Consider the following 21009-nt stretch of genomic DNA (forward strand, 5'->3'; position numbering starts at 1 on the left):
AAGCGGCTACTGCTGCCCTCCTTAACAATGTACCAATTTCCGAGATTTGTAAGGCTGCTACATGGAAGTCTGTGCATACCTTTACTAAGCATTACTGTTTAGACTCGGATGCAAGAGCGGATGCCCAGGTGGGGCAGGCCTCTCTTAGAAATCTATTTGCATGAATATGTATTCTTTCCTGCACTTCTTTCAGACAGTCCGCAGAGTTTAGGGATGGGCTTGCTAATCTATTCAATGTTTATGACTATTGATGAGGATCCCCTGGAAGAGAAGGATAAGTTACTTACCTGTAAATCCTAGTTCTCTTCCAGGGGTATCCTCATCAAAGTCATAAACAACCCACCCTCCTCCCCGGACTCAAGTCTCCTAGAAGTGCAGGACAGATTATCTTTCTGATCAGTTACACAGATTGTCACCGTAAAAAAGTACTGACCTAACTGTGAACCAACTGTCACCTTCCCTTCACCCCTGAGGCATGGTGGGATACTGGAGGTGCTCAGGGTCTTAAAGGCACGGTGCCAAAGTTTTTATGGTTCTCCTGTGTTAACCTGCATGCAGCCTATTGGCTAAGAATGCTTCATTGTTTTTCAATGTGGTTTTTTTCTATTTTTCTCTGCTATTTACTGCTGTTTACTTCCCTAAGTCCAGTTTTTGGGGCTTAGGTAGATATTTATGATCTATTGTGATTTCATAATATAAAAAAAAAAAAAAAAAAAAAAAAAAACTTGCATAGAAATAAAGCATTTTAGCCTATTTATGATTATAGCCTGCATTGCTGTTTTACACATGATAATATGTATGTATTTTATATATATATGCTCCTGGGTCCCCGCACAAGGGCGGGAATATTCAATGTTTATGACTTTGATGAGGATACCCCTGGAAGAGAACTAGGATTTACAGGTAAGTAACTTATCCATCTCCGACTTTGTCATACTACTTCAGTGTTCCAACAGGGTAAAGGCCATTGGAGGTTTCCCATTTGACCACTTGACTAATTTAGAGTGGGCGGTTGAATGGCTAGTTTTTACTCTCACTTAGGGATTTTCCGTTTGAAACAACAAACCCTTGTTAAAAGTTTGACAGATTGTGCCATCATTTTGGTGGGGCTTTATATCAAACTTTTAATGCATTGACAGGAGCTGCTGTGATGGTGGTTTTACTGCCAATGTTTAGAGGTTTTCGCAGGTCTGGCAGACAACTTTAAATTTGGTGTGCGGAGGGCCCTTGGTATGAGGAGGTTAAAGTACTCCCACATAATGATTTAACCTCTTTCAGCCAATCTCTAAGTTAGCCTAATGGTCTCGATCTGGTGTGGCAAAGAAAGATGGACTGAAGTGGGGTCTGAGCGAGCAAATTTTCTGTTCCTTCCATCAACATGTTGTTTGTTGAAATAGTCTCCTTAAGTGCAACTGGTGTGTCCCGGCGTAGGTACCATGCTCACTGTGTCGTAGGGCTCAAATGATAACTCTCTGAAAAGGCCCAAGTAGATTTGTATAGGTCTGGAGTTGCATGTGTTCCTGTCTGGAGGGGATATGACCTGCTAGTTGAGCCTGGAATGTCCCTTTTGGAGCACAAGCAAAGCTGATTTGCTTGTCCGTGGCCCTGTCTAGAGTGGCATAGTGGATGAAAAATATTAAAGAGCAGCCCAAGTGATCACTAGTGGCTGACATGCTGTGTGCCCAGCTTTGGGTAACCTTCTCACTCTGCCATAGGACTCGAGCAGTACATCAATGACGAGGCCTAAGTAGATCAAAACATTCTGGGGTTGCTTGTGTTTCTATTTGGAGAGGGCGAGGCCTGGCAGTTGCGGATGGACTGGACAAATATTGTAGGTCTTTGTCCCGATAAGCATAGTGGGTGAAAAACTATGGGCTTGAGTGTGACACTGAGGGAGTCACCAGTGGTTGCGATTATTTTTGGCATTTCTTTTCATCTTGGTGTTTATTACTGAAATCTGGAAAGCAGTTAGTTCTTACAGTCTTTACTGGGGTCTTCTTTATGGTAAATATTTGAGCTTAGCAGCAAAAAACTATTAAATTTTGTTTGTTTTTAAAGCTTCCTTAAGAAAAAATAATCCTGTACTCTATCCTGATAAAATGTGCAGGGTTTTGATTTTAAAATGAACGTACTAGTATGCTTGCCCAGTAGGTTAGGAGATGCATTAAGGCAAGTAATCTGCAGAAAAGTTCTCACCTCTTCCAGTTCTGAATATCAAGTCAGTGGGTAAAAGGTGGGCAGAAAGGATTTCATTGAATTGAACAACCAAATGTTATTTTTCTAAAATCTACACAACCTGGTGGTAGTGATGCATTATTTGACAATTAATGGAAATTAATTAATTATAGGTTTCTGTAGTTGTAAAATAACACAATTCCAGTGACTCTTCATTATGACAACTACAACAAATTGACAGATTTCCAAATGTTGACATGGGGGGGGGGGGGGTCTTGGTTCTATCATTTTCTATTTAGTAAGTTAAATTGCTAAAATATGGCATACTTCATAGGAGAGTATATCAACAAAATGTAACTGAATTTGTTCTTTCTTTTCCTAGTATCCTTTGATAGATCCTGCCAAGTTTATGTTGGGAATCTTTCAAGTGATGTGACTGAGGTAACTGTTTGGACTTTCCGTTAACATACTCTGTATGTTGTATTGATTGGATGAGTGAGGTTTAATCTCTAGATGGACGTTATTAAGAACTGTAGCTGAACCACTCTGGCCAGCATCCGATATTTCCCCCGAATTGACTCAAAACCTGTTTCTCTGACCAGCACAAGAGAGATTTGCTACTCAGCCACATCACATTTCCCGGGCCACAGAAATTAATCTGTCAGAGATAATTTCCCTCCATCTACAGAAATGTTGATTTTCTCCTACAGGTCCCCTCTGCATCAGGAATGCTTTCTTTCCTCCTACCATCACCGAAAATTCTTGCAACTTCTCTTCCAAGAGATCCAGTCACTATGACCCCAGTGATTGTTTTCCTCTTTTTGGCCCCAGATATTCTTCCTAATGTCCTGGATTTGGAGATTACGCCACACTCCAGTCATCACATGGATTTTTTTTAGCTCCAAAGAATCATTCCCCTGCTTAATGCTCACCTTCGTTCATTCCAGCCCAAAGCTCCATATCCAAACCACAAGCCAAGAGATAATTTTGCTGCTGCACCAAAAAGCCATAATTCCTTATTCAGTTCAAGAGCCTGTTCCCGCTCCCAATCTCTTGACATAAATATGTTGCGCCTGTGTAGGTCTTTTTATCCTATCTCTAGAGAACTTTTTGGCCCATCTTGGCAGAACAATTTGGCCAACTTCCAGAGATCACTTTTCTGCCAGAGGTTGTTTTGCTCCAGAGATTCTTCTCCATGAAGGCTTTGATAGCCCATGTCTACCCATCCAGGAATATTTTCTTCCCCTCTGGGATTCACTGACACTTTACCATTCCCACACAGCCAGTAAGCTGTTTTTCTCTCGTGGGGGATTTCCATGTATAGTCATAAGCACTGAATAGTTCCGCGCGCCTGCGGGGGACCCCGGAGCACTGTTCTGTAATGTATTCTGAAGTGTAGATGTTAGCCTTTCTTGAAAAAAGGCCTGTTAAACTACTTAAGAATATCAATGTGCAGCCTAGGTGAAAAGCTACACAGGCCGAATTGTTTATTCTTGAGGTTGGAAAGAAAGACAACTGTAGTATAGATACACCTTTAAACACATATTTATTCTAGAAATGTAATAAAAAATATATTCTCAAACTTTATTTACACCTCCAAATGAGAATAAAACAATGCAGGGCAGTGTAGCCCATAGGCTGCCATTATACAGGATGTAAATAGAGCTGTGCCTTTAAGAAAGGAAAGTCTTCCTGTATCCCATCATGCACAGCAAAAGGCAGTTGCCTCAGTTCTTTTTTCCGGCTCCTTCTGACAGGACCCTGAAGCATTGAGCTCTACCTTACAAAGCTTTTTTTGACAAAAATTCAATTAAAATCCTTTGGATTTCAGTTTCACTCGACGTTTTTCATCTAGAGTGAACATTTTCTAGCCTTTCCTGTCACATTCTGACAGAAATTTAAAGTTTTTCTGGCTTTAGAATGCCTTCTCTTTTTGACAAGTGCCCTAGCTGTGGCAGGAAAAAGGCCAAAACAGACCCAGACCAGGTCTGCATTATTTGCCTACCATCAAGTCACAAACCTGATGCCTGTGACATTTGCAAAACTTTCTCCAGAAGAACTCTTCGCGACAGGGAGAAAATTCGGCTTCAGGCAAGAGAGGACAGGAGAAGAGGGCAATCTGCCACAGAGCGAGGAGAAGGTCAGTCTTCTACCAGGGCTCTCACTGTGTCCTCTGGAGCAGCTGCCAGACCTGCTCACAAACGCCATAGGTCTCCGACGACGTCAAGAGCATCGACGTCGAGACCGGGAACGGCGCCAACATGCTCGCCGTCGAGGGCCGGCTCACCGTCGAGGAAGAGACATCGCTCGACGTCGATAGCCGTATCGCCGTCGAGACGGCGTAGACACTCGCAGTCAAGAAGATCTTGGTCCAGGTCGCCGTCGACACGACGGGGACGATCAACGTCGGTGGACAGTTCTCGTCGGCGAAGACGTTCGCCGTCATCCCGTCGACGTCGAGGGAGATCACCGTCGAGGGGCTCTCAGCGACGAGAGGAGGCAACGCCGAGAGGTACTCGTCGTCATCGTACTTTGAGGTCGAGAAGTGTGTCGACATCGAGGAGGCACTCAAAGAGGCCAAGGAGGGTTTATACCACCTCAGAATCCTCGACTTCTATCATTCTTCTACCAGCTTCACCTCAGCCGTCTTCTCAGCCGTCACCCCTACCACAGACACCTCTGGCACCTACAGCTCCTCCACCGGCTCCTCGTTCAGAGTCCGCTCCAGTGACTCCAGCTGAATCCACAAGATATTCCCGACACTCTTTGAGACGTTCTTCTTCCTCTCGACACCATCGTCGACGTGAATCGGTTCAAAGATCTCCTCGTTCCCACCACAGACATTCCTCCTCATCCACAAGGGATTACACTCCGACTCTATCTGACTCACCGTCTCCGAGAGTTTCTCCCATAGACGACGTGAACACCTTCCAAGAGGTTCTAGTTCGCGGGGCTACCAAATTAAACATCCCGCTGGCAGTACCCGCTCCAACAACCTCTGTTATTTTCTAGACTTTACACCGGCGTTCATCTTCAAGACCATTAATACCGCTGGTTCCAGGGCTACTTGAACCGGCAATGGACATATTTTTAATACCGTCCACAGCTAAAACTGTTCCTTCCAGGCTCATAAAGAAATATCATCCTCCGGATCAGGACCCTTTATTTCTGAGGTCGGATCCGGTGCCTGACTCAGTAGTTATAGTGGCTGCTAAAAAGTTGCATTCTACATCTCCGTCTTCCTCCTCACCACCGGACAAGGTAGTAGAAAGATTGATGCTACAGGCCGCAAAGTATGCTCTACCTCAGCCATCACGATGAAAGCAGCCAGTGCTACTGCACTGTTAGGCAGGTATGATCATGCTCTTTGGGACTCTGTGCTGCAATTTGCGGAACATCTCCCTAAAAAGAAAAAAGAAGATTTTTTGGAGATCGTTAGTGAAGGTGCCATGGTCTCCAATCAAGTGATCAGCACCGCTGCCGACTCTTCGGTGCTATCCGCCCATAATTATGCTCATGGAGTGTCCTTAAGAATACACGCCTGGCTACGCCTGACGTCACTTAAACCAGAGGCGCAACAGAGAATTCAAAATTTGCCATTTTCAGGTTCCACTTTGTTTGGCTCTCATGCTGACGATGAGATGTCGAGAATGAAAACTGAACTAGACACTCTGAAAGCGGTGGGCATTGAGAGACCAAGAGAGCAACGGAAAACATTCCGTCCCTTCAACCGTAGACTCTTTACTCAGAGATATCAAACGCCACAGTGGATGTCTTCAAGACCCCAGCAACAACAACAGCATCAAAGAACCTTCTCGACCCAACGAAAGCCAACAAGGGGTCGCTCTACACCGCAAACCCAGACAGCTCGTCAGGCACCAGCGTCTAAGCCCTGAATCCTCGCTTCCCCCTCCTCCGTTACCCACTCCGGTAGGGGGAAGTATCTAAAATCATCTGGACGAGTGGCAACGCATTACTATAGACGCCTGGATGTTGAATATTGTGCGGAATGGCTACTCTCTCAGGTTCATCAGCCCTCCGCCGTCTATTCCACCCAAACCAGTGAATCACCACCTCAACGCTCTCCAATTAGAGGTAGCAACACTATTACAAAAGAGAGCAATAGAACCTGTCCCGATCAATCAGCACGGAATGGGAATCTACTCGAGGTATTTTTTGGTACCGAAGAAAGACAAACAAGAGTTTCGTCCCAGTCTAGATCTAAGGGTAGCAAACAAATGGATTCGCAGAGAGAAATTCAGGATGCTATCCTTACACCAAATCTACCCCCAACTTCGTCAGGGCGACTGGCTCTGCGCGATAGATCTCCGCAACGCTTACTTTCACATTCCGGTGATCGAGAAGCATCGAAAGTTTCTAAGGTTCGTCGTCGGAAAAAGTCATTACCAATTTACGGTTCTGCCTTTCGGCCTCAAATCAGCACCGAGAACTTTTTCCAAATGCATGGCGGTGGTGGCAGCCCATTTGAGAAAACATTGAATATTCGTCTACCCCTATCTAGACGATTGGCTCATAAAAGCTTTCACGTATCTAGAGGCTCAACAACATTTCAACGGGACTCACCAGCTTCTCCAGAGTCTGGGCCTTCAAGTCAATCTCTCCAAATCCACGGCAACACCTGTTCAGAGGCTGCATTACTTAGGTGCCAACATAGATACCAAGCAAGGAAAGGTGTTTCCTTTGGAGGAACGACGATTATCAATCCTCCAAAAGAGCCAGCAGCTCAAGAAAACACCTCAGACCACTGCAAGAGCGATATCCTCTCTCCCGGGCTCGATGGCGTCTTGCATCTACCTCATTCCCAATGCTCGCCTCCATATGAGACCCTTACAGGAATGTCTGGAGGATCAATGCTGTCAACTAGTGGACGATTGGGAGAACAGCGTCCTTCTTTCCCCCACGCCATACAATCCCTCAAGTGGTGGTGTGCGCCGAACAATCTTCTGGAGGGGATTCCATTCCAACAACAGCCGCCAACTCAAACCATTGTCACAGACGCATCGCTGCTCGGATGGGGAGTGCATATGGATCACCTTCGAGTCCAAGGCACGTGGTCACAGAGAGAGCGACTGTATCACATCAACCTTTTGGAGCTTCGCGCAGTCCATCTTGCGCTCAAGGCCTTCCTCCCATCACTGAACACGAAAACTATGCTTCTCCAGACGGACAACATGGCCACCATGTATTATTTAAACAAACAAGGAGGCACCAGATCCAAGACTCTGTCGACAGAGGCTCAAACAATCTGGCACTGGCTTCTAGCCAGGAACCTTTCGCTAGTGGCAACTCACCTTCCGGGCATACAGAATGTTCAAGCGGATGCCCTCAGCCGCGCAATGGACGAAAACCACGAATGGGTTTTGCACGACGACGTCGTCCGTTCCATTTTTGCCATGTGGGGTACCCCCTCTATAGACCTATTCGCAACCCCAGAAAACAAAAAATGCCAAAACTTCGCTTCCAGATGCTACCATCCAGGAACGCTGGGGAATGCCCTGTGGATAAACTGGTCAGGAGCATTTCTTTATGCCTTTCCACCGCTTCCCCTGATACCGGCAGTCCTCCTGAAGCTGTCCAATGCTCACTCCAAAATGATTCTCATTGCCCCAGAATGGCCACGCCAGTAGTGGTTTCCAGACCTCCTTCACCGGTCACTCAAACCACACATCAGGCTGCCTTGTTGCCCAGACCTTTGCACACATTTTTTATGTCAACTCCACCGGGGAGGAGGGAGGGTTGCTTATGACTATCATGGAAATATCCCTACGAGAGAACTGGAGTTACAGGTAAGAAACCATTCCTTCTGCCACAGGCAGATAAATACTTTTCCCCTGCAGCAGGAGATGTGCATCTCCTCCCTGCTGTCAGAGAGATGTGCACACACCCCCATACACAGCCAGAAAGATGCTCCCTCCCTGCAGTCGCAGGGGTGCTGCCACCCCCAGCACTACCTCCCATAACCAAAAGTCTTTTAGCAGCAGCTGTAGAAATATCTTTCATCCACCGCATCTGAAGAGATGCTTTTCCTCCTCCCTAAAGCCGGAGAGATGTTTTTCCTCCACAGCACAGCTGCAGAGATGCTTTTCATCCTATGAAACCTAAGAGAAGCTTTTCCTCCCCTACAGCCACAGAGATGCTCCCTCACACTGCCAACCCTGTTCCCACAGAGAGATGCTTTTGCCACCCCCTGCCACAGCAGTGCTTTTGATTTAGCCCTGAAGATATTCCCCTCTCTCTCCCCCACGCATGCCCCGAGGTGCTCCCCCTCGTTCCTGTTGGTAGCCATGTCAGTGCTTCCTGCACCATCACAGCCTTGCAACTCTTTCGCCTCATTGCTACGGAGATGACTTTCCTGCAAATAGCCACAGATGTCTTTTCACACAAACTTCTACAAGGAATCTTCATCCACACTGCCATACACATTCTCCCTGAACCCCTGCCTCCCACAGAAAAAGGGAATCTTTCTGACTGAGATCCTTTTTCCCATAGACTACGGTTGTCTGCTCTCCCCAACACTCAAGAGCCTTTCCCCCACTGTCCCAGAGAACATTTCCCACTAGCAAAAATGCTCCCTTTTCTATGTGGTTCAGAGTTCATACCCCTCCTCACAACCCTAGAGACCCTCCCTCTCCAGTGCAGTAGATTCCTTTTCACAGCCTGAGATTGTTTTATCCTATAAGCTTTTCTGAAGCCAGAGATACCAACTCTCTTTTCCCACAGATGCAATAATCCTTACTCACATACTTTACCATGTCCCTGAGGCCCCTCCGGTACATCTTTGAGATCCTTTCCCCATCTCCATGTGTTTTGCCCCTTTGTTCTATCATCTTTCTCCAACCAGTCCCAGCGATCCTTTACCCTCCACATCCAAGAGATCTTGCACTCCACCACTGGTCTTCCTGGGTGCCAAACTGTCTTCCCTCTCACCAGAATCCCTTTAATCCCTCTAAGTTCCAGATACCTTTCTCCGCAGTGTCAACTTCTACCACAACGCTCATGATTGCAAAGAACTTTTCAACATCGTGAAGGAGCTCTCCAGCACCAGCGCCACCATCAGCGACATCTCCCCCTCCCAAGAACTATGCGACGCCCTAGCCACCGCCTTCCACCGAAAGATCGCAGACATCCACAACAGCTTCAACACCCCTCCCACCTCTGACACTCCTATCCCGTCCTCCACGAACTCCACCCGCTCCAACCGCCTAACCTCCGGGACCAGCATCAACGATGACGAAACTCGCAAGACCATGAATTCCATCCACTCCGGATCACCATCAGACCCCTGCCCACACCACATATTCAACAAAGCAGACGCAGCCATCGCACCACACCTACGGAAGGTCATCAACATCTCCTTCGAAACAGCAAGATTCCCAGAAAGCTGGAAACACGCTGAAATCAACGCTCTACTCAAAAAACCAAAGGCGGACCCCAAAGACCTGAAGAACTTCTGGCCCATCTCCCTGCTTCCATTCCCGGCAAAGGTCGTTGAGAAAATGGTCAACACACAACTCACCCGGTACCTCGAAGACAACAACATCCTCGACCCCTCCCAGTCCGGCTTCAGACGAAACCACAGCACCGAAACCGCCCTCCTCGCCGCCACAGACGACATCAGAAGCCATCTCGACAATGGAGAAACATCAGCCCTCATCCTCCTAGACCTGTTGGCCGTCTTCGACACATTCTGCCACCACACTTTGAAAATCCGCCTCCACGAAGCAGGGATCCAAGAGCAGGCCCTCGACTGGACCACATCCTTCCTCTCCGGAAGAACCCGGAGAGTCCGCCTCCCTGTTCCAATCCACAGCCACCAACATCATCTGCGGCGTACCTCAGGGCTCATTCCTCAGCCCGACGCTGTTCAACATCTACATGGCCCCCCTCGCACAAGTGGCCCGTCAACACAACCTCAACATCATCTCCTACGCCGACGACACCCAACTCATCCTCTCCCTCACCAAGGACCCACACACCACCAAAACCAACCTCCACGAGGGTTTGAGGGCCGTCGCCGACTGGATGAGAAGTAGCCGGCTGAAATTGAACTCGGAGAAAAAGTAGGTTCTCATCCTGGGGCCCAGCCCCTCTGCCTGGGACGACTCGTGGTGGCCAGCCTCGTTAGGCACCCCTCCGACACCAACCGACCACGAACAAAACCTCTGCATCCTGTCCAAACACCTGCAATGCCTCCTACGCATCCAAAACGCCTCCGCCCGACTCAGACTCAACATCCCTCGCCGCAGCCACATCACCCCCCCACCTAAGAGACCTACACTGGCTCCCCGTTGACAAGAGGATCACTTTCAAGCTCCTCACCCTCACACACAAAGCACTTCACAACACCGGACCAACCTACCTGAACAGCAGACTCAGCGTCTACACCCCCACCCGGCAACTCTGCTCCGCCAGCCTCGCCCTCGCCTCCATCCCCCGCATCCGACGCAGATCCTCCGATGGCAGATCTTTCTCCTACCTTGCCGCCAAGACCTGGAACACCCTCCCGTCTGACCTAAGACAGATCCAGGACCTGCTCACCTTCAAACCACCTCAAGACCTGGCTCTTCGAGCAATAGCAGCACCCCCCCAGCGCCCTGAAACCCTCATGGGGATGTAGTGCGCTTTATAAATAGTCTGATTGATTGATTGACCAATCATCAACTTTATGTAGAGCATTCACATCCAACACCTAAAGAAACTTTCAAAGACAACCCACTGATAGACGTTGACCAAAACACTATCATTATCACATTATCATAATTTCATTTTTCCATTTGTAGGACTCTCAACACCTCTGACACATAGGCCATGCCAATATTTGTTTTTGCATTCCTCAAAGTCGAAGAGGAAACTCCACAGGGCACCATCAAGAGCCCATCACGATTGACATTGAAAAAATCAAACTGTTGCTTCATCATTGCCATCAATTATGTCACTTGCCTTGATGTTGGCACTACATCACCAGTGGTGTCATCACTTCATCAAATTGGCACATCTTCTGTCATGACAACACATTTTTCTACCTCTTCTTCAACTTAAGAAAGATAGGAGAGTGCATTTCATAGCAACCTCAAAGGATGCCTCATCCTATCATTTCAGATTTGCATCCACTACCTTTCAGACCATTAAGACCAATAATCCCTTTTTAAGATCAGGTACAAATTCCTTTACAACCATGCTACTGTTATCTCTCAGGATGGTATTGCAGCAACAGATCTCTGCATCCTCTCCTGGCACACCACAGAGGACACAAAGACATAGATCACCTTCCAGATCCAGGTCTCCTTTTTTGAACACCGTTGATACCCATTCATTCTGTATGCCACAGATCTCTGACACCCTCTCTTATCACACCAGCATAAAAAAATAGATACAGACCTTCCTTCAGATCCAGGTCTCCTATTTGGATCAGAGATAATACCCATTCATCTTATACACCAGCTTCACTAGAAACAGCTTACTCCCATGTCTTTTACAGCGATAACCTTACAACCTTTCAGGAAGTCTTAGCCACAAGAACAGCTAAATTGAGCATAACTTTGGAGGCACCACATGCAACAGTTTCTGTGATTTTGGAAACTTTGCAGCCAAGGGCAACCCCTGAACCGTTGCTGCCTTTAATACCTGGCCTACTTGATATCTCAGAATTAAATGTTGCTTATCCCAGTGTAAGGAAATGCCTCCCTGGCATGGTTACCCCCTGACTTTTTGCCTTTGCTGATGCCAAGTTATGATTGAAAGTGTGCTGAGGCCTGCTAACCAGGCCCCAGCACCAGTGTTCTTTCCCTAACCTGTACCTTTGTTTCCACAATTGGCACACCCTGGCATCCAGGTAAGTCCCTTGTAACTGGTACCCCTTGTACCAAGGGCCCTGATGCCGGGGAAGGTCTCTAAGGGCTGCAGCATGTCTTATGCCACCCTGGGGACCCCTCACTCAGCACAGACACACTGCTTGCCAGCTTGTGTGTGCTGGTGGGGAGAAAATGACTAAGTCAACCTGACACTCCCCTCAGGGTGCCATGTGTAGGAAAGTACCATCTTGCCTGGCATGTTACCCCCATTTTTCACTGTATATGTGTTGTTTTAGTTGTATGTGTCACTGGGACCCTGTTCTCCAGGGCCCCAGTGCTCATAAGTGTGCCTGAATGTGTTACCTGTGTAGTGACTAACTGTCTCACTGAGGCTCTGCTAATCAGAACCTCAGTGGTTATGCTCTCTCATTTCTTTCAAATTGTCACTAACAGGCTAGTGACCAATTTTACCAATTTACATTGGCTTACTGGAACACCCTTATAATTCCCTAGTATATGGTACTGAGGTACCCAGGGTATTGGGGTTCCAGGAGATCCCTATGGGCTGCAGCATTTCTTTTGCCACCCATAGGGAGCTCTGACAATTCTTACACAGGCCTGCCACTGCAGCCTGAGTGAAATAACGTCCACGTTATTTCACAGCCATTTTACACTGCACTTAAGTAACTTATAAGTCACCTATATGTCTAACCTTTACCTGGTAAAGGTTAGGTGCAAAGTTACTTAGTGTGAGGGCACCCTGGCACTAGCCAAGGTGCCCCCACATTGTTCAGGGCCAATTCCCCGTACTTTGTGAGTGCGGGGACACCATTACACGCGTGTACTACATATAGGTCACTACCTATATGTAGCTTCACAATGGTAACTCCGAATATGGCCATGTAACATGTCTATGATCATGGAATTGCCCCCTCTATGCCATCCTGGCATAATTGGCACAATCCCATGATCCCAGTGGTCTGTAGCACAGACCCTGGTACTGCCAAACTGCCTTTCCTGGGGTTTCACTGCTGCTGCTGCCAACCCCTCAGACAGGTTTCTGCCCTCCTGGGGTCAAGCCAGGCTTGTCCCAGGATAGCAGAACAAAGGACTTCCTCTGAGAGAGGGTGTTACACCCTCTCCCTTTGGAAAATGGTGTGAAGGCAGGGGAGGAGTAGCCTCCCCCAGCCTCTGGAAATGCTTTCTTGGGCACAGATGTGCCCAATTCTGCATAAGCCAGACTACACCGGTTCAGGGGACCCCTTAGCCCTGCTCTGGCGCGAAACTGGACAAAGGAAAGGGGAGTGACCACTCCCCTGACCTGCACCTCCCCTAGGAGGTGTCCAGAGCTCCTCCAGTGTGCTCCAGACCTCTGCCATCTTGGAAACAGAGGTGCTGCTGGCACACTGGAGTGCTCTGAGTGGCCAGTGCCACCAGGTGACGTCAGAGACTCCTTCTGATAGGCTCCTTCAGGTGTTAGTAGCCTATCCTCTCTCCTAGGTAGCCAAACCCTCTTTTCTGGCTATTTAGGGTCTCTGTCTCTGGGGAAACTTTAGATAACGAATGCAAGAGCTCATCAGAGTTCCTCTGCATCTCTCTCTTCACCTTCTGCCAAGGAATCGACTGCTGACCGCGCTGGAAGCCTGCAAAACTGCAACAAAGTAGCTAAGACGACTACTGCAACTCTGTAACGCTGATCCTGCCGCCTTCTCGACTGTTTTCCTGGTGGTGCATGCTGTGGGGGTAGTCTGCCTCCTCTCTGCACTAGAAGCTCCGAAGAAATCTCCCGTGGGTCGACGGAATCTTCCCCCTGCAACCGCAGGCACCAAAAAGCTGCATTACCGGTCCCTTGGGTCTTCTCTCAGCACGACGAGCGAGGTCCCTCGAATCCAGCAACTCTGTCCAAGTGACTCCCACAGTCCAGTGACTCTTCAATCCAAGTTTGGTGGAGGTAAGTCCTTGCCTCACCTCGCTAGACTGCATTGCTGGGAACCGCGACTTTTGCAGCTGCTCCGGCCCCTGTGCACTTCCGGCGGAAATCCATTGTGCACAGCCAAGCCTGGGTCCACGGCACTCTAACCTGCATTGCACGACTTTCTAAGTTGGTCTCCGGCGACGTGGGACTCCTTTGTGTAACTTCGGGTGAGCACCGTTTCACGCATCCTCGTAGTGCCTGTTTCAGGCACTTCTCTGGGTGCTACCTGCTGCTAAGAGGGCTCTTTGTCTTGCTCGACGTCCCCTCTACCTCCTGGTCCAATTTGCGACCTCCTGGTCCCTCCTGGGCCACAGCAGCATCCAAAAACGCTGACCGCACGATTTGCAGCTAGCAAGGCTTGTTGGTGTTCTTTCGGCGGGAAAACACTTCTGCACGACTCTCCACGGCGAGAGGGATCCGTCCACCAAAGGGGAAGTCTCTAGCCCTTTTCGTTCCTGCAGAAACCTCAGCTTCTCCAGTATTGGATCTTTCATAGATTCACATGCTTGAATCATCCCCGTCGTCGAGGTGGGAGCCTCATGGTAAGTTTAAATAGATAAAGCAGTAAGTCAGTAAAAGTAAAACCAGTAGGCCCCAGTAGGCCTCATAAGGTATTTTACAGTCTATCCACTTTGTTTTGTGAAAAGACCCAAACTTCAGTCTCAACCAATCAGGATTCAGCCCCTCCCAAACAGTCCCAACAGAGGCTGAATTCTCTCAGATTTTCTACCGCACGTCGTGTGAAGGGAGTCTCCCTGAGCTCTGCTCAGTTTTTTCCTATTTTCTGATTGAAGATTACTTTTTTCTCTCAGGAAACATTGCTACAGCTCCCCTATGTCCGAAAAGGCAAAAAAGGGTCTGTTCAGAGATTGTGACACCTGTGGGAAGAAGAGACTGCATGTTGATGACCCCCACAAGAAGTGTATTTATTGCCTTCATCCAGACCACAAGGTGAGAGACTGCAAAATCTGTCGCACCTTTAGTCAAAAAACCCTCAAAGACCGGGAGGGTAGACTTCTCTTATGGCTACAAAAACAGAAAGCCTTAGAGCATCCTTCCTCAGATGACAGCGAGGCATCATCACAAACTTCTCGCCCTCAGAAAAGAACAGGTGAGAGAAGCAGAGGGTCGGATGAACCACCAAGGAAGGTGCTTAAGAAGACAAGACAAGTCTCTATTGGGACGAAAAAGGATGTTTTTCATTCAGAGACATTTAAACATGGGCCAAAAAAGGTTCATTCGGAACCTACTACTCCTTTACACCACAAAAGCACCTCAAAAAAGCCATCTCTGTCTCTGTCACCACAAAAAGAGCCAGAACAACTCTTTTCGGTGAAAAAACATCCGTCGACGACTGTGTCGACGGTAACAGCGACTACGGTATCGTTGACGTTTACAACGCCAGACTCACCGATGATTGACGTCGTCGCCGTTGTCATCGACGCCGATAATTACGGCAAAATTTTTTAAGAAAGCTTCGTCGGCAACCACATCGTCGACAGCGGAGGCCTCCTGGGTTCACCAATCAACCAGGGCACTCCCGTCTACGAAACACCTCTCAATGAGGTTCAAGAAGGCACTGCCGACGATGGCACCTACACGACCGTCGTCGATAAAGTACCCGTCGAAAAAGAGACCGTCGACGGAGCATTCGCTGACAAAGGACCCGTTAGTAAAGACGCCGCCGACGACGAGAGACCCGTCGACGAGAGACCCGTCGACGAAGGAACCGTCGACGAAGGAACCGTCGACGAAGGAACCGTTGACGACAGAACGGGCCAATAGAGAGCCGCCGACGAGTGAACCGTCGACGATCATATCATCTACAGCATTAACAATATACAAACCATCCACCTACCTGGATACTTCGCCTCACCATTCCTCGTACCATCAGGACGATTCCTCCAGATTCTTACCCCTTTCAATTATTAATATAGGGGACAAGGCGTCTGATATTCTTCCGATGCATACCTCACCAAGTAAAGTGTTGCCATACCCACCACAACATCTTTTAGAGAATGAGGACGACGACACATACTCGCAGAACGACGGAATGTTTGGGGCAGCTAGTAGCCTGTCACAACTCAATGTAAAATGCCAAGAGTTTGACGAGGAAGAGGATCAACAGTATCAGCCTAGTTATGCCTCAACATCTTATCGACAGACACAACAACCATCGCCCCTCGCTATGCCTAGCACATTAGTAATAGATCTTCAATTTATGTTGAAGGACTACTATAGAAGGTTTCCACCGTCAACTCAGTCCACGCCACCTAGACCTGAGAGCTACCAGACACCTCGGCAAGCTCATATTACTAGCCTTTCCGTAACGCCACAGGCTTCTATACCTGTAATTAGCCAAACCCAGGAAACTTGCCCCTCATCGGACGACGAAAGGGAAGAGGGTGAGCTAAGAGATTCGGCGAATAGTGAATGGGATGATTACCTCGTCCCCACACCATCTCCACCGCCAGCAGGTCCAGTAGATTCTCCTCCAGAGGACATAGGAGGTTTCCATAATCTGATAGAGCGAGCGGCGAAACGTTTTGGGCTTGCAATTGTTTCTCATGAAACCGAATGTTTTTTGTACGACTTTAAAGAGCCATCAAAAAGATCTGTACGAGCCATACCCATTGTCGATTTCTTATGGCAGGAGGGTTTGAAGGCAATGAAAAACCCAGCAACAGTGCCTTCACAAATGCCAAGACTAGAGAAAAAATATAAGGCCCCAGATGATTCTCCGGCCTGTCTAGTCTCACAGCCGAAACCTGACTCTGTGATATCACAGGCGGCTCAGCGATGTTCCAAAAACCCCTCCACACCTATTGCGTCTCCCCCGGATAAAGAAGGAAGGAGATTAGACAATATTGGCAAGAAATTCTCCTCTGTGGCCGCAGTCACCGTTAAGGCGGCTAATTCCCTCGCCATCTTGGGAAGGTACGATTGCCAGATGTGGGCAGACATGTCTGCTTTTTTAGATTTACTGCCAGAAGACGTCAAGGTGGAAGCAAAGAAGGTCTTGCAGGAGGGAGAAAGGGTCTCCGCAGAAATAATAGACAGCGCAATAGACATTTCTCTCACTGGCTTTAGACAATTAGCTGGCGCAGCAGTCCTGCACGGGCAAGGATGGCTAAAGGCGACTTCTTTCAGACCAGAAGTCCAGACTCGTGTTCTTGACATGCCTTTTGATGGAGAGAGTTTGTTTGGCAAACACGTCGACTACATGTTGCAGGCTATCAAGACGGATACCGATACGGCAAAATCCCTAGGTACCCTGCAATATAAAAAACAACCTTTTCGTGGAGCAAGGGGTAGAGGTAATTACTCCTTTCGAGGTGGATACCAGCAATACAGGTCACAATATCCATCTTCCTCCACAGGATCACGACAGCAATACCATCAGCAACAGCAGTATTATCGATTGCCTCCGGCTGCAGCTTACAAACACCCAGCTAGAGGACGAGGAGCTGCCCGGGGAAGAGATACAGGCAGGAAACAATGACTCGCTGATCATTTCAACGCTTCCCCACCAACCAACATCGAGGGTCGGAGGTCGCATCACTTCCTATTTCCCCAACTGGAAGGCGATAACATCGGACAGATGGGTACTCGATGTAGTGGCCAGAGGTCATACTCTGGAATTCACTCAAACACCACCAACTGTTCCTCCATCGGGCCCACCGCCTCCGAGGTTGAACCAACTCCTCAGGGAAGTAAGAATAATGTTGAGAAAAGGAGCAGTGGAACCAGTCCCTTTATTTCAAAAGAACAGGGGATTCTACGCCCGTTTTTTCCTTGTAAAGAAACCCTCAGGAGACTGGCGTCCCATTCTGGACTTGAGAGCCCTGAACAAGTTTCTGAAGAAGCAATCGTTCAGGATGGTAACTCTACAGGATGTCCTGCGTCTGTTAAATCCCGGAGATCGCATGGCATCCCTAGACCTCCAGGATGCCTATTTTCATATCCCCATATATCGCAACCATCGCAAATTCCTAAGGTTCAGAGTGGGAAGTATGCACCTTCAATTCTGAGTTCTGCCATTCGGCCTCAAATCAGCCCCCAGAATCTTCACAAAAATGTTAGCTCAGGTAGCAGCACATCTCCGCCAGTAAGAGATCCAGGTCTTCCCTTACCTGGACGACTGGCTTATAAAGGCACCCTCAAAATCGCAAGTGAAAAATCATATTTTCCATTGCCTTCAATTGCTACACAACCTAGGGTTCGTAGTCAATTATCAGAAATCTCAACTCTACCCCAAACAGGAATTGAATTTCTTGGGGGCAATTCTGGACACAGTCCGCAACAAAGCCTACCCATCTCACGAGCGGAAACAAAAGTTAACCTCCTTGGCACAAAGGCTCTCCAGAAGAAGGTTCGTTTCAGTCCGCATCTACAAATCATTGCTCGGAATGATATCTTCATGCATTCCGCTAGTCCCATATTGCAGGCTCCATATGCGACCCCTACAAGAACAATTAGACATACAATGGACCCAGGTCAACGGCTCCTTCGAAGACAAGATTCGCATAACGCCTCCAATGAAGAACATCATGAGGTGGTGGGCGAATCTAACCAATTTGTCAAACGGACTGTCTTTTCTTCTCCAAACACCAAGTTACATAGTAACAACGGATGCCTCTCTTGCAGGATGGGGGGCACATTGCCAGGACCTGCAAATCAGCGGAATCTGGAATCAGAAAGAACGTCAGCTTCACATCAATTATCTGGAACTCAAGGCAATACACTTAGCTCTGAAAGCTTTCTTACCAAAGATACAGAGTTCAAGCGTCTTAATCAGGACAGACAATACAACCAGCATGTTTTATCTAAACAAGCAAGGAGGCACAAGATCCCTACAACTTTCGCAGCTAGCCCAACAAATTTGGACATGGGCCATAAAGCACAATATTTCACTCAAGGCGGAGCATGTGCCAGGACAAACCAATATTCTAGCAGACACCCTGAGCAGGACAGTGATTCCTTATCACGAGTGGGAACTAGACCAGAAAACTCTCAACAGCCTTTTTCTATTATGGGGCAAACCGAACTTAGATCTATTTGCCACTCTCGAGAACAAGAAATGCCAGTTCTACGCAAGTTGGCTTCCCCAAAAAGATTTGTGGGGGAATGCGTTTTCGATGAGATGGTCCGGAGTTTATGCCTACACTTTTCCTCCGATACCGCTCATTCCGAGAGTCATCAACAAACTGAAGGCGGAGGGGTGTCGCCTTCTGCACATAGCTCCCAAATGGCCCAGACAAGTCTGGTATACGGAGCTCCTCATGCTCTCCGAACGACCACATCTACGACTCAGACAGAGCCCGACTCTCTTAACGATGCACCAGGGACAAGTCAGACACCCAGATCCGTCATCTCTTCATTTGTCAGCTTGGCTCCTGAATACAATGAATACTTGAATCTCAACATTTCCCCGGAGTGTAGAGACATATTGGCGAAAGCTAGAGCGGACACTACCAACAAAACCTATCAACTTAAATGGAAACGTTTTTGTATATGGTGTGCAACACAAGATATACATCCTTTGTCCTCTACTCCGGAACAGATACTTCCATATGTCCTGCTCCTTGCAAAATCAGGGCTTGCATATTCTTCTATTCGGGTACATCTGGCAGCAATCTCCAGATACCGCAGATCTCCAGACAGAGTTTCTTTGTGTTCCACTAGAATCGTCAAACAATTTATGAAGGGCCTTTTTGGGGTTTTCCCGCCAGTTAGAAAGCCTCCACCATTATGGTAATTGAATGTGGTATTGATGCAGCTTATGAAAGCCCCCTTTGAACCGATCCACAAAGCTGACCAAAAATTCATTTCATGGAAAACAGCGTTACTGCTAGCTCTTACTTCAGCAAAGAGAGTCAGTGACATTCAGGCTTTCACTATCAAACAGCCTTTTCTCCAATTCACAAACTCAGGTGTCATCTTGCGCACAAATCCAAAATACATCCCGAAAGTTCCTTCAACGTTTCACCTAAATGAACCAGTTATCTTAAAAACCTTTTTTCAAATCCGCAAACAGTAGCGGAAAAAACATTACATTCCCTTGATATTAAAAGATGTTTAAAGTTTTATCTGCAGAAAACTCAAGCTCTCCGCCAGTCGGATCAATTGTTTGTAGCTTTCGGAGGAACAAGAAAGGGACACGCGGTGTCCAAACAGACTATAGCAAGATGGATTGGTCTGGCAATTCAATTCTGCCATTCAAAAGCAGGAAAAACGCTCCACACCAAGGTCAGAGCCCACTCTACAAGATCGGTAGCCACTTCTGCTGCATTATTTGCAGGGGTACCACTACATACCATCTGTAGAGCAGCAACATGGTCCAGCCAACACACATTTACGAGGCATTACTGTCTCGAAGAAACAAACAACGTCGATACAGCAGTGGGGCAGGCAGTGCTGAGGCATTTATTTCGATAAGGTGAGCCTCTAACACATCCCACCACCACACTCAAGGTATGTTCATTATTGGTTCTTAGTCTTCTTAATAGCTACAGTGTGTTTTACTCTACATTTCTGCTTCAGAATTGTTCATTTCTTTATAATGTCTTAGCTTGTCGTACTCTTCATCATCATGAAAAGAGTACAGGTTTTTTCTGCCACACACCTGTTATTGCTCTTCTATTCGAATGTCTATTGATGTACATATATTAATAGGTATGTGGTTTTTAAAGCTGAACTGATGGGATTCACATCATTTGTGAAATTACAAATAGAATTACAGTCAATGTAATTCACTAATTAAGAAAGCATTACTGCTCGTTATTCTGATTCAAGCATGTGAATCTATGAAAGATCCAATACTGGAGAAGAAAATTAGTTACTTACCTGTAACTGCAGTTCTCCAGTATTGGTATCTTTCATAGATTCACATGCGACCCACCCTCCTCCCCTCAGAGGCTCCCCTATTATACAGATATTAAACTTCACACTCCTACTAGAAAATCTGAGGGAATTCAGCCTCTGTTGGGACTGTTTGGGAGGGGCTGAATCCTGATTGGTTGAGACTGAAGTTTGGGTCTTTTCACA

General features: G+C 47.5%; 1 protein-coding gene across 1 annotated transcript in view; it reads left to right on the plus strand.

The window, feature by feature from the left end:
* TDRD10 (tudor domain containing 10) overlaps positions 1-21009 on the plus strand; it is a 696763-nt gene that overhangs the window by 179848 nt on the left and 495906 nt on the right. The window contains exon 6 of the mRNA XM_069218205.1: positions 2558-2616. Within this exon, the coding sequence (XP_069074306.1) occupies positions 2558-2616 (59 nt within the window). The remainder of the gene's footprint in view (positions 1-2557; positions 2617-21009) is intronic.

This window comes from Pleurodeles waltl, chromosome 12 (assembly GCF_031143425.1).
Source record: "Pleurodeles waltl isolate 20211129_DDA chromosome 12, aPleWal1.hap1.20221129, whole genome shotgun sequence".
Taxonomy (NCBI): Eukaryota; Metazoa; Chordata; class Amphibia; order Caudata; family Salamandridae; genus Pleurodeles; species Pleurodeles waltl.